This window comes from Corythoichthys intestinalis, chromosome 2, assembly GCF_030265065.1.
Source record: "Corythoichthys intestinalis isolate RoL2023-P3 chromosome 2, ASM3026506v1, whole genome shotgun sequence".
NCBI classification, from domain to species: Eukaryota; Metazoa; Chordata; class Actinopteri; order Syngnathiformes; family Syngnathidae; genus Corythoichthys; species Corythoichthys intestinalis.
In genome coordinates this window covers 17,465,137-17,480,087 of record NC_080396.1, presented here as the reverse complement: position 1 = coordinate 17,480,087, position 14,951 = coordinate 17,465,137, and the positions used below count along the sequence as shown (strand labels likewise).

At 38.2% G+C, this 14,951-nt stretch overlaps 1 protein-coding gene across 11 annotated transcripts in view; it reads left to right on the top strand.

The window, feature by feature from the left end:
- The window catches only part of LOC130906897 (myelin transcription factor 1-like), a 122,388-nt gene that overhangs the window by 39,338 nt on the left and 68,099 nt on the right, over nt 1-14,951 (top strand). For all 11 annotated transcript variants that reach the window (XM_057821626.1, XM_057821670.1, XM_057821652.1 and 8 more), the window contains 2 exons: nt 3,132-3,490; nt 8,209-9,243. In XM_057821626.1, coding sequence (XP_057677609.1) covers nt 3,132-3,490; nt 8,209-9,243 — 1,394 coding nt within the window. The remainder of the gene's footprint in view (nt 1-3,131; nt 3,491-8,208; nt 9,244-14,951) is intronic.

Here is a 14,951-nt window from a genome sequence, read left to right as displayed (position 1 = left end):
GTACTAGAAATGATATATTGTTAAAAGAAAACCCATTAAATTTATGGTACATACTGGCAGCTGTGGTTGCCAGAATATTACTGTTAAATTCATATACAGTAGTGCGTCAGTAACCTTAAATTTTGCTGTACATTTCTTAAAAAAAAAAAAAAACTCAATCAGAGTAGATTTTGATAATGTTGGTATTATTTTATTCTGCAATCATGTCAAATATCTTAGTGGTGGTGATGCCCCTTTTCAATTGGGATTTGAACCCACGTCACCATTTCGGTGGTCAAGAGTGCTGACTACTGACTACACCCAATAACTACTATCTTTGTGGATGCTTCAAGAGGCACACTCACCAAAAAACTGATCTCTAAAACATACTTCGCACTACACAGGATGAAAAACCTCACCACTACATACATCAAATTCAGATGGGAGAGGGAGGCGGGAATAGAACGTTCCATTGAGGACAAACATATGTAAAACAGCGGCTACTACTAGAGTTGTTCCGATCATGTTTTTTTGCTCCCGATCCGATCCCGATCGTTTTAGTTTGAGTATCTGCCGATCCCGATATTTCCCGATCCGATTGCTTTTTTTTGCTCCCGATTCAATTCCAATCATTCCCGATAATTTTTCCCGATCATATACATTTTGGCAATGCATTAAGAAAAAAATGAATAAAACTCGGACGAATATATACATTTAACATACAGTGCATAAGTACTGTATTTGTTTATTATGACAATAAATCCTCAAGATGGCATTTACATTATTAACATTCTTTCTGTGAGAGGGAGCCACGGATAGAAAGACTTGTGACTTTGTATATTGTGACTAAATATTGCCATCTAGTGTATTTGTTGAGCTTTCAGTAAATGATACTGTAGCCCTGCCCCAATGCATGATGGGAAGTGGAACCATGACTGTGCGAAGTGCTACCAATTGATGTATCTTCTCTGCGTTGGGAAGTAACATAAGGTGTTAAGAAAAAGATCAATTGCTACCTTGCTTCCCCACACTACTTCCCATGATATTTCTAATCGTAGGGAGAGGAATTGTAAAGCTTTAACCAATTAAAAAAAGGGTCCAAAGGCTGCCAAAATTCACTCTACTCATTTTACGCTGCCTTTTATCTCTTTATATAGATGAAACAGCGCCATTACAGATTGAGCTCGACAATGCGTGAGTGGCTTGTGCAACGCACGCATTAATTGCGTTAAATATTTTAACGTGATACATTTTTAAAAAATATTAATTACCCCCGTTATTGGGATAAATTTGATAACCCTCCCTTAAACCTAAATTAAAGACTGGATGAGTGTAACATATTATGTCTGTAACGTTAAATACAATAAGAAAACGATTTAATTAAAAATATATATATATACAGTATATTTAAGAAAGGCATGGCCGATATTTTTTTGCCGATCCGATACTTTGAAAATGACGTGATCGGACCCGATCGCTAGCTACTACATCTAGCTCTGATTTATGGCGTGAATTCACATGGAAGAATACTAAGCGTTTTTTCATTACACCAAGAATAAAGGAACTCCAAAGCAAAAATTCTGAATATGGTAAATGTTGGCGGAAATGTGGAAGTTCATCTGTGGGCCACTTCCATATCTTCTGGGAGTGTCCCAAGATCTCCTCTTTCTGGAGACATGTAGCGATGGTTTCTGAGAAGATTTTGTGTTTAAAATTAGAAGCAAGTTTTAATATGTTTCATTTGGGTAATATCCCAAATGGTTTTACAAAACGAGACAGGTACCTCCTACAGATATTGCAAGCTGCAAGCAAGAAAACAATAACTCGAAAGTGGTTAAAAGAAATACCACCTGCTGTCACAGAATGGATGGACATAATACACGAGATTTACATTAATGAGCGAATTACTTTTTCCTTAAGAAACTCAGCCAAAAAATGTGAAAGATACTGGGAGAAATGGAAACTTTTTCTAACTTAAGAATGGGATTCCTATGTTCGTATACCCCTACAGACAAACCCTGGATGGCTCGCTCCTTTTTTTTTTTTTTCCCCAATTCATTTTATTTGTGTCGGTCCTTTTGTTATATTTGATGCTCTACACTGTTACTGCTGGAAACAAAAACGCAATAAAAACAAAGTTTAAAAAAAAAAGTGCTGACTACTGGGATACCAGATATCAGACAACAAGAAAAAGTTTTTGCGTATCAGTATGTGGGGTGAGACTACTGAAGAAATTTAGTGTGGATTTAAAAGAATGTACAAATATGAGACAATTTAAGAAACTGTATAAAGGTATAATTTTCAAAAAATATAAGGATTAGGGAGATGTGGATAATAACTATGCGTGTTATGACAATTGTAACACATACTGCGATATGGGATATTCAGGTTATTTATTTATATGTTTTTCCAGGTTTGATTTATGGACTAGGCTTTTGCGACATTTATGTATAGGTAACATGTAGGGTTCTATGGTGGGTTTGTACATTTCAGTCCTAAACACGGACTTAGGCAAGAAAGAGAATTTTTATTAAAACTACAGCTATTCTGTTTACAACTAATGAGTATCTTCAGCTCAATACATGTGGCATCAGATCGAATTTTCAGATCTCAAGGTTACACAGAGTAATTATTTGAGTACTATTTATAGCTGCTAAAGGACTTATATATCCAATAAATAACACAGAGGGAAAAAAAGCCACAAACACCATGAGTGGTGTGAAAAGTGATTTCCGCAGGTTCCAGCCAGCCACGATACTCCTCTTGTGTGATGCTCACTCTCACGAGAGGAGCTGAGCGCAGCTCACTGGTTTGTGACTCTTCTTTATTGTGTCTTAGACATTAGCTATCTGTTTACATGTGTAGTCATTCAGCAGGCAATTTCAAACGCACTTTGTTTATAGATCCTCCTTCAATCTCACTCGCTGTCTCCCAGGTGAGAATAAGGGGGAGTTTATTGGATTTCACCCTCCGTTGCCTCCCCCGCTGCTCTCGCCATACAAGTTGTTCATTAAACGTTTCACTCAATTGGCTGAGATTGGTTGCCATATCTGATAGTGAGTGAGCGTGGCGCCCTCCTCAGGCTCACTTCATGTCCACTCTTCAGCACATCATCAGTCATACACTATTCTTTTTTTTCCTCTCGTTATCAGCATTCTAGGTTGCCCTATAGCCAGGAAACGCCGACTTGAGGAGGCCGAGGCAGATCAGGAACAGGAAACTGAGCGGCCAGCATCTAAGAGGAAGTCCCATCCCCTAAAACTGGCGCTGGATGAGGGCTTCAGCGCAGAAAGTGATGCCAGTAGCGAAGCTGAGGGAGACGGTGAAAGGAATGGGGAGAGCAGAAGTAAAAGTGAGGAGGATGAGAACGATTTGGACGCTGTTGCAGTTGGAGAGAAACTTGTGGAAGAGCAAACACATGAACCACAAACAAATGGACAGACCGAGGAGGTTCCAAATCATCGGAAGGAGGACGCCAAGAGGGAAGAAGCAGTAAATCAGCAGGACTTAGGTTAGTCTTCACTCATTTCAGTTTGAATGGAAAGACAGCACATAGTATAAATGACCTTCACGTAAAAGGTATTAGGGTATGCAAACGGTGAAAATTATTTTTAAACAAAAAATGACATGGCTTATGAACGCAGCCATTTTGTGATATTAATTATACCCAAGCACAAAGAGTATTAATGATGTCAAGAGGAAATGCGGGCAATGCCTGGGACTCAGATTTTATTAGCTAAAATAATACCGTCATTGATAAAATGTCTGTCAGGCTGCAATTTCCTGGAATTTCTGGGGGTTTTTTTTACGTATTTTTCAGTTCCTTTAACTCATTGTCTTCTGAAAAAAAAAAGCTTGTCATTATTAGGGATGGGAATCGAAATCCGATTCCAATTCTGAACCGCTTCCTAGTGTTTGGAGGCCTCGACATCACAATGAAAAAGCCTTAACGATCCCTTTAACGATTCCTAAAAACGCATATTGCGTCATCACGTGACGTGACGTGTCTTGTTGTCCAGACGCATCAAACTAGCATGGCGCCAAGAACCACTCGCTCCAAAGTTTGGCTACACTTCACCAGGAAAGACAGTGAAAATGAAAGGTTACGATGGTTTAGCACGAGCATTTGCAGCCGTAAACATAACTATGACAGCACATAGGTTCAAACGCTCGAGGAAAAATTACAACAAAGCGACTTGCAGTCATTGCAAGGTGGAGATAACTGCATCGGGAGGGAATACGACTGTACTGTCCTCACCGAGACGCTAAGGCTAAGTCCTGGCTATACAGCTAGCTAAACTCCCAAATGACGATGCAGAAGACGTTGGTATAATTTGCTGACTTTATTCAACCATCACTTGAAGAGTGAAACTAAAAATAGAAATGAAACAAATCAATTTCGTCCCCAATAACATACAGGTTCGCATCAACGTAAATCAGCGATGATTAGCTGCTAATACAGTAATAACACAAACAGTTAGCATGCGTTCGCTAGCATTAGCACATCGTTCAAACCACTACACAACTGGATTTAAGTGTCCGATCGCGAGTGGAAACACACAAAAACAACAACACAAAAGATGATACATACAGACGTTGCCTCTGTAGATATTTTACAAACATTAACAAAGAGCGTAGGCTCATAGCTAGGAGTGGGAACCTCTTTGTACCTCATGATACGATACGGTTTGCGATACAAAGCTCACGATAACGATGATCTGACGATATGGCGATACAACGATTATCGATACATTGGTCAGGAAATCATTCTAGGATATTCTACAAATAAATAATAAACAGAAAAACAAGCTTCTGGTGTGAATTGGAATGAGTTTATCACTACTAGACATCCAATCCATTTGAACTGGGAGGGTGGCAGCGAATGAACGCTCGTTCATTCGCTGCCATCCCTCCCACTTCAAACGGATTGAACGTCTATGGCCGTCAGTGGCAGCCAACGCCAGACAATTAGGTAATTTTGGGCCATTTAAGGTTGTTTACCTGTTGATTTTCAGTTACTTCCTGTTGATTTTGTGGTATTTTATGGGTCACTTCCTGTTTATTTTGAGTTACAGAACAGGAAGTGACCTGGGAATCACCCAAATGAATAGGCAGTGACTCAAACTCAACAGGAAATGCCCCGTAAATGCCCTAAAATGAACAGCAAGTGACCTGTAAATGCCCTGAAAATCGGACCGAATGACTGTGAATGCTCTGGTTTTGAATGAACGAACGTTCCCAGTCTAAATGGATTGGGCGTCGAGCACCGTCAATGCAGCCTTAGAGTTAACTGAGACATTATTGTGGTGGAAGATTTTGGTAGCAACTTTTTTTTTTTTTTAGACATTTACACCTTTTTAAAACGATATCTCGATTCTTGGAGCATATTGATAACCTTTTGGGATACAAAGTATCACGATATATCACCATTTCGATAGTTTGTCACACCCTACTCGTAGCAGTGTTTCCCTCTCTCACTAACTCGCTCACTCGCTCGGATGCTTTGTAGCTGCAATTTTTCTTCGCGTGCAAGCGCGCTCTTCTTCACGTGAGCGCGTTCTTCTTCGCGTGAGGAAGCGCAAGGGCGCCCCCACTTGAGCGTGAAAGCACCATAAAAACTAAAAGGCATGCATTTCAATAAAATGGTAAATAATACAGTTGAACACATATTGCCAAAGGCAGAACAATGACCCATATGCAAATATATACCAATATTTTTTATTTCTATTAGAAAAATGTTTCAGTAAAATGTTACAATTCTTGTGTATTTGCCACTTTTTGCCTTAGTTAACATTGAGGCTTTGGGGCTCTTTTGACCTCGTTGTGAGTTTGTAAGGTTGTGACTAGGGTTGTTCCGATCATGTCTTTTGCTCCCGATCGTTTTAGTTTGAGTATCTGCCGATCCCGATATTTCCCGATCCGATTGCTTTTTTTTTTGCTCCCAATTCAATTCCAATCATTCCCGATAATTTTTCCCGATCATATACATTTTGGCAGTGCATTTAGAAAAAAATGAATAAAACTCGGACGAATATATACATTCAACATACAGTACATAAGTACTGTATTTGTTTATTATGACAATAAATCCTTAAGATGGCATTTACATTATTAACATTGTTTCTGTGAGAGGGATCCACGGATAGAAAGACTTGTAATTCTTAAAGGATAAATGTGACTTTGTATATTGTGACTAAATATTGCCATCTAGTGTATTTGTTGAGCTTTCAGTAAATGATACTGTAGCCATTTAACTTCTGCCCAAATGCATGATGGGAAGTGCAACCATGACTGTGCGTCGTGGTACCAATTGATATATCTTCTCTGCGTTGGGAAATAACATAGGGTGTTAAGAAAAAGATCAACTACTACCTTTCTTCCCCACATTGCTTCCCACGATTATTCTAATGGTTGGGAGAGGGATTGTAAGGCTTTAGCTATTTAAAAAAAGGCTCCAAAGGCTGCCAAAATTCTCTCTACTCATTTTACGCTGCCTTTTAGCTCTATATACTGTATGGGTAAAACGGCGCCATTATAGATTGAACGCGACAATGCGTGTGTCGTGTAGGCATGTGCCGGTTACCGGTTTCACGGTTTACCGTGGTGTGAAAACGTCGCGGTTTCAAAACCACTAAAATTTTCCGTCAGACCGTACGACGGTATTCGCTGTTTTTCTTGTGTCAAAAATGCAGCCAGAAGCGGCTTGGCGCAGCAGCGCTCACCCCCTCCCGTTTGTTGCTGTGTGTGAGAGTGACGCTTTGGCTACACAGCCAGCTAACCCAAAAACAATTACTCCAAACAGGAGGCGTACTGCTCTTCAATTTATTGAGCTCTCAAATCGTGGTAAGTTTAATATACAAAATGAATACATTTAAAATGTTGTACAATTAGATTTTTCCATGTGAGTAGCTTCCACAGATTAGCACCATGGAAAAAGTTCGCCAAAAACAAAACACACATTTTCCTTTCAAATTCAATATACAAACTAAGTAAAAGCTTACAAAGATGAATGTTAGCCTAGGCTCAGCTGGGAGAGCAACTTCGTTGAGTGTTACAGCCGCAGAGTAAGAAAACAAGCTTGATTCGCTTGAATGAATGGGGAAAAAGTGATAGCATCAAGGATCGCTAATTGCGAACGATGATCTTGCCCTAAGCACAAATCCACGTTTGCTGGATCAAGGTGAGGTCTCACTCCCAATGTGTTTTTTTTTTTTTTTTTTTTTTTTTGATGAAACCTTTCCACAACAATATTGCCATTTTAACTAACTTATACATTTTTACCTAACTTATGAATTCCTTATGTTCTTTTTAACACAAAGGCATGACATCATGTAGACTAGAGTTGACACAGTGGCTGAAAATGGCGAAACTTCACTTTTCCACCCTCAAAAAAAAGTCATGCAGTATAAATTTTAAAAATTTTTATTCAGAAGTGTTTTTACTTTATAGAATTAATTTTTTTCTTGCTGTAATCTTGTGCAACTTGAGCTGTGGCTGTGAGTATAGTCTATAAGTTATATTTATTTTAATTTTATTTCAAATATTTTTTTATTGATAATTTATTTATTTTAACAATATATTCATGTTCCAATTTGCAACTATGGTCTGAAAAAAAAAAATCCTGTTCAATGGAACCCATACATCTCAAAATTTTTGGGAGCTATAATTGCAATACCGTGATACCGTGAAACCGCGGTATTTTTGCTCACGGTTATCATGCCGTCAAAATCTCATACCGGCACATGCCTAGTTCCGTGCAGCGCATGTGTTAATTGTGTTAAATATTGTAATGTGATAAATGTAAAAAAATATTAATTCTCGCCGTTAACGCGATAAATTTGATAACCCTACCTTAAGTTTAAACTAAAGACTCTGGAAGAATGTAACACATTATGTCTGTAACATTAAATACAATTAGAAAACGATTTAATTAAAAAATATATATATATTAAAAAAGACATGTCCGATATTTTTTTGCAGATTCCGATACTTTGAAAATGACGTGATCGGACATCTGTAGTTGTGACTTCTGATTAAACAAACGCGACGCCAATCAAAACGTTTGTTCCTCTTTCCCCCCAAATTAGAATCGATAAGAGAATCGATAAAGAATCGAATCGTTAAGCAATATCGATAATGGAATTGGAATCGTAAAAATCGAAACAATTTCCATCCCTAGTCATTATCAAATTAAACTTTATTTTCTTTTAACTGTCTTTATATTACCAGAAGAGTGCGTCATCATTGGATCTCCAATGACACAGGAATGTCAGTCTCCATCACAGAATGCTGAAGAAGTGGCCAACTCTCTCCTTTATCTCGGCCGAATCCCTGCTCCCGGTAATGGCAGTGATGCTCCAACAGTGGCCACCTCACAGCCTGTTGCTATGGAGACTGAGGGGAATGTCACAGTGGCACACTGTGAAGAAGTAAAGGAGGAGCAGGATGACGAAACGGCTGAGGCAGAGGAAGATGTAGTAGACAGAAGTCAAAACATTAAAGAGGAGACAGAAAAGTTGGTGGATGATCGAGGAGAGCATGAAACTCATGCCATGGAGGTCCATCATGAAGCCACGACAGATGAAGAGGAGGAGACAGCAGTGCCAGCACAGCAGGAGGACATACCACAAGAGGAGGAGGAGAAAGAGGAGGAGGTAAAACCTACTGTGCCAATTTGTGTCCGCACCATCACCAGCACCCCAGCAGCTCAGGAACTACACATCAAGACTGAGGACCACAGGGTCAGTCCTCTGGAGGACTACAATGCACATGAGAACTACAGCGCCACACGAGCCAGTCCACTTGACAGCTACCACTCCCACAAACCACTTCATAACTACAAGTCCTGCCTTCCTTTAAACTTCATCTCCCACATGACCAGTCCACTGGAGAGCTACTCACCCAATCCCAGAGGTGATAATTTGAACATCCACAAAGTCTCACCCTCCGTCTCCCCCGACATTATCGAGGTGCATTCGGACAAGTCGGATGAAAAAGACTTCGATGATGTCGACGGTGACGACGAGCACGATGACGATGACAGCCTCTCTCAGCGCTCAGCCGTCACGGATGAGTCGGAAATGTTCGACATGACCAGAGGGAATCTGGGCCTCCTCGAGCAAGCCATTGCCCTCAAAGCAGAGCAGGTGAAGCCGGCCGGGCCCAGGGAGCTGTTGGGTGTCCCTGATATACAGCACCACAGATACTTCACCATGGAAGACCGGCCCAAGCACCTTGATGTCATCAGAAAGAGCTACTTTAAAGGTAAGACAGCGTGCACAAACAATGCTGGGCTAGGTTCACACTGCAGGGAATGTTGAGTGGTCCTCCTAAGTCTTCATCAAAATGAAAACTACTCTTCCAGAGGTCCAAATGAAGTGTGTGACCTTGCTTCTCTGCCATTGACGACTATGGACGTCCAATGCAATTGAACTCGGTACGCCGCCAGGCCTCCAAGTTAAAATCAATTAGATGTCTATCGCCGTCAATGGTAGCCACTCAAATCAAATGGGTTGGATGACCATTGCTATCAATAGAAACAATGATTTAAAAAATTGTTTAAATATTCAAAGCTTATATTTAAAGTATACAGAAATAAAACAAGTAGTGCTGCAACTATTTATCAATTAACTCGAGTAATTCAATTAGAAAAATTCTAATTCAATTTTGCTGCTTCGAGTATTCGTTTAATTGAAATGGCGTTGTAATGGTTTGTTTTGAAAGTGTTTCCATTTAGTTTTCTTGATTTGGGTGGATACACTGGCCTCTAGTGGCAACAGTGAATACGACATAACTTATTTCACACGGCTGAATCCAGCTCCAAGTTTTTGTTTGAGCTAATGTTTTTTTGAATGCATTTATAATTTAGTTCATAGGTATCTTTAGCCATTTTTTTGTGTGAATACAATGGGGCAAATAAGTATTTAGTCAACAACTAATTGTGCAAGTTCTCCCACTTGAAAATATTAGAGAGGACTGTAATTCTCAACATGGGTAAACCTCAACCATGAACCATGGGAAAAACAAAAAAAGAAAATCACATTGTTGTATTTTTGAAGAATGTATTTGCAAATCATGGTGGGAAAAAAGTATTTGGTTTTGGTCAATACCAAAAGTTCATCTCAATACTTTGTTATGTACCATTTGTTGGCAATAACGGAGGCCAAACGTTTTCTGTAACCCTTCAAAAGCTTTTCACTTACTGTTGCTGGTATTTTGGCCCATTCCTCCATGCAGATCTCATCTAGAGCAGTGATGTTTTGGGGCAATCGTTGGGCAACACGGACTTTCAACTCCCTCCACAGATTTTCTATGGGGTTGAGATCTGGAGACTGGCTAGGCCACTCCAGGACCTTGAAATGCTTCTTACGAAGCCACTCCTTTGTTGCCCTGGCTGTGTGTTTGGGATCATTGTCATGCTGAAAGACCCAGCCACGTCTCATCTTCAATGCCCTTGCTGACGGAAGGAGATTTTCTCTCAAAATCTCTCGATACATTACCCCATTCATTCTTTCCTTACACAGATCAGTCGTCCTGGTCCCTTTGCAGAAAAACAGCCCTAAAGCATGATGTTTCCACCCCCATGCTTCACAGTGGGTATGATGCAATTCAGTATTCTTTTTCCTCCAAACACGAGAACCGGTATTTCTACCAAAAAGTTCTATTTTGGTTTCATCTGACCATAACACATTCTCCCAATCCTCTTCTGGATCATCCAAATGCTCTCTAGCGAACCGCAGACTGGCCTGGATGTGTACTTTCTTCAGCAGGGGGACATGTCTTGCAGTCCAGGATTTGAGTCCCTGGCGGCGCATTGTGTTACTGATATTAGCCTTTGTTACTGTGGTCCCAGCTCTCTGTAGGTCATTCACGAGGTCCCCCCGTGTGGTTCTGGGATTTTTGCTCACCGTTCATGTTATCATTTTGACGGCACGGGGTGAGGAGGGAGTTGAAAGTCTGTGTTGCCCAACGACATCCCCAAAACATCACTGCTCTAGAGGATATCTGCATGGAGGAATGCGCCAAAATACCAGCAACAGTGTGTGAAAAGTTACAGAAAATGTTTGGCCTCCATTATTGCCAACAAAGTGTACACAACAAAGTATTGAGATGAACTTTTGGTATTGACCTAACCCTTATTTTCCACCATTATTTGCAAAAAAATTCTTTAAAAATCAAACAATGTGATTTTCTGTTTTTTTTTCCACATTGTCTCTCCTGGTTGAGGTTTACTCATATTGACAATTACAGGCCTCTCTAATATTTTCAAGTGGGAGAACTTGCACAATTAGTGGTTGACTAAATACTTATTTGCCCCACTGTATGTGTTTGAACCATTTGTTAAGTGCATTTAAAAAAATAAAACAAAAAAAACCTTAGTATTTTGCTATCTAAGTTAGCCAATTCTTCTTTTGCTGTACTTAGATCCTCATTTATTAATTTTTTTATACAGTTTGACGCTCAGCTCATTTTATGTTCCTCATCCGATTACTCGATTATACGAACTAACTAGTATATGTAATAATCGACTACTTAAATACCGTATTGGCCTGAATATAAGACACCCCTGATTATAGGACGACCCCCTCTTTTTCAAGACTCAAGTTTGAAAAAAGACTTTTTGAACACCAAATTAATTTTTATACAGAAAATAATTACAGTACATGCGAAACAAATGATTATAACAGTATATTCGACAGAAAAAGCGTGTTATTTTGCCTCATTCAAATCTTAATATCTGAACATTTAAATATGTAAACTAAAGTGCAATCAAATTCGTAAATGAATGGCTTTTGGTTTTTGAAATGTAACTATACTAATCTATTGTGATAAAACAACAAAATTGCAATAAATGCATTAACCATCAAAGTGAAGTTTAACTGTAACTGTAGTCTTGAAACAAATCTGAATAAGGAAAAACATTGCAATAAAATTATGCAAACTGATTAAACGAGAGTAGCTGAGATCTGTCGTTACAGGACATCGCTTCAATGATATCTGGCGCCATCTAGCGTCGTGAATGGGGAGAGTAGCTGAGATCTGTCATGACAGAACATCGCTATATAAGACGACCCCCTCTTTTTCAGTCTTATTTCAATGCAAAAAAACACAGTCTTATATTCGGGCCAATACGGTAATCGATAGCTGCTGCCCTAAAAAGCAAAGAAAAGCAGTAATTACATTTCCATCAAATTAAACAAGCAAAAAAAAAAAAAAACCCTACAGAGTGCATTACTACATTCTCACAATAAATGTGTACATAATAGCTTACATTTATTCATCAACTTATTAAGTCAACAGAAAATCCCTACTAATAATGGTTGGATTTAATTTTAATTTGAAACTACATTTATTAATTATCATGTTCATATTTATCAATAACTCAATCCAATATAGTTTTGCTCTATACTGTATGTTACCCTCTGCATTTGTCCTAAGTCGGGACACAATAAAGTGAATATCTATGGCGTGTCTTGTATCATAACCATGTCTACAAGTTGTGGAATGCACCTTTATAAATAATGTAATAAATGTCAAACTATAGTATTAACTAAAATAATGCTTTTGATCCACTATCATTAATACCAACACTTCATGCATCCTCTCAACAGAGATCTATTTTAAATACTGTAAGTGCTTTCCCAAAACATTTTGAATTTGTCACCTTCTGTTGACTTATAGGTCAGATATGCAGGATTGGAGCATCCAGACTGCAGTCATAGCTGATAAAATCCAATTTATTATCCATAAATGGAAAAGGGCTATTTGTATAAACCATAATTGTACTGTTGATATCGACATGAAAAAAATCTGGCACATGTCACATATGGGCAGAATAATGAGGATTAACATGCAGTACGAACATAGCATCAGAGATGACACTCTTTGGCAGGTTGGACTGTTTGTGGTTGTGATCATTGAGTGTACACAAAGAATTACTGAACTTTTTGGACGACAAGGCTGACCTCACTGTAAGCCGCATCCATCAAATTTGACAAGAAAACTGTATTTGTTCTAATGTACTAAAAGTCACACTATACCAAAAGACATACAGTTCATTAGCCTGTAAAAATCTAAAAAGAGGCCTCAGTAGTGTATAAAACACAGGGTTCAAAATAGTCCAAAAAATATGATAGCTGTGGATTGTAATGAACTTGTTCAATGTTTAAGTCTGAAGAGACAGCCTAAATAAAGTCTGTTGTTGGATCTAGTGAAACAAAGAGAGTAGAGTAGCCAAATATTTTACACAAGTAAAAGTAGTGTTACTTCAAAATAAAGTAAAAGTAAAAGTAGTCATTCAAAAATGGACTCAAGTACAAGTAAAAAAGTATTTGGTGAAAAGAATACTCAAGTAATGAATAACATTTTGAGTAACTGCTTACAATGCTTGATTTTTTTTTTTTTTTTTAAACAATGGTATTTTTGTTTTTTTTCAGCACAAAGTTATCTATATGCACTGTTATTATTATACTGTACAATAACCTGTTACATAACCACATTAAGCCAAATGGGGGTGGGAATCATTGAATGTTTCAGATAAAAAAATTACAGAAATGAAACATCATCCGTCCAAAGAGCACGAGTTCCCTCTAGTTTGAATAGTTGAATAGTGAATAGTTCATTCATAGTTCCTATAATTAAATTAAAAGGATATCTACGGTCAATCGGTGCCAAATAAAAATCATAAGAAAGATTGAAATCCCCACTTTTGAGTCATGTTGAGGGCAGCGCTCTATGTCAAATACGGTACTTAATTTTTTAGTGAATTAAAGACGCCACATAATTGAACAGGCCGCCATGATCATAGAACAGCAAACTTGAGACTGATTGTTATAATAGAGTCATGTGATTATTGTTTCATTGGTGAAACTGGTAGAGCTACTGTTGGCATCGCTGGCAAAAAAAGAAAAAGTAAAACCTAATATGTAAAATAAAGAGGAAAAATGTAACGTCTAGTGTAGCCCAAAGTAGGAGTTAGGGTAGTGTTTCTTATTCACAAATCTACACAAGTATGGCTTAGTAAAACTACTCTTGAAGTACATTTTTCTCAAAACATTACTCAAGTAAATGTAATGGAGTAAATGTAACGCGTTACTACCCAGCTCAGATTTTGTCACTATAAGCCGCTACTTTTTCCCTCTGCTTGAAACCTTGCGATTTATGTACAGTATGTATGTATTAAACCAATGTAGGTTTTTGGATTTTTATAGGCTAATGACTTTTGGTGTTAAAATCCCATAATACAATGTACACTCCTGTAGTTTATAGTCCAGTGTGGCTTATAAAAGAACAAATACAGTTTTTCCATTAAGATTTGGTGGTTGCTGCTTGTACTCGGGAGTGCCTTTAGAGTCCAAATTTATAGTACTTGGAATCTAATAGCAAATGACATTCTGTTTGGTGTCTTTATTTCAGTTATAATGGTACTTTGACTTACAAGTCTCTCAAGTTATAAGATATGAATCAGTGTTTTTGCCAGCCCTTTTAATTTTCGTCTTAGTCTTTTGAACGATAATGCTTTAGTCATCTCAAAATATGTTTGTCTTCGTCTAGTTTTTGTTGACAAAAACCCAAGAATAATTTCGTCTAGTTTTAGCCGACGTTGACTTTTCGTCTGTAAAATTGAAACATTTTACTCCATAAATAAATAAATAAAGCTTTACAACTATTTCGAATGAACATTGATAGACGAGCACATATTGTAGCATCTGCAAGGACAACGCCAACTTGATGATAATACACTCAGCAGGAAAACAGCACATTACTTTCAATTAATCATACCCACCTGGATGCCACGAACTGTATGTAAAAAAAAAAAAAGCTGTCCGAGAGTTTAATAGGAATCTCGCTGTTAGCATTAGCCTAATGCTATCGTGAATGCTATGCTAACACTACGAGTTACAATTAGGCTATGTTCATACTACAGGTCTTGATGCACAAATCCTATTTTTTGTCAAATCTGTTTTTTTGGC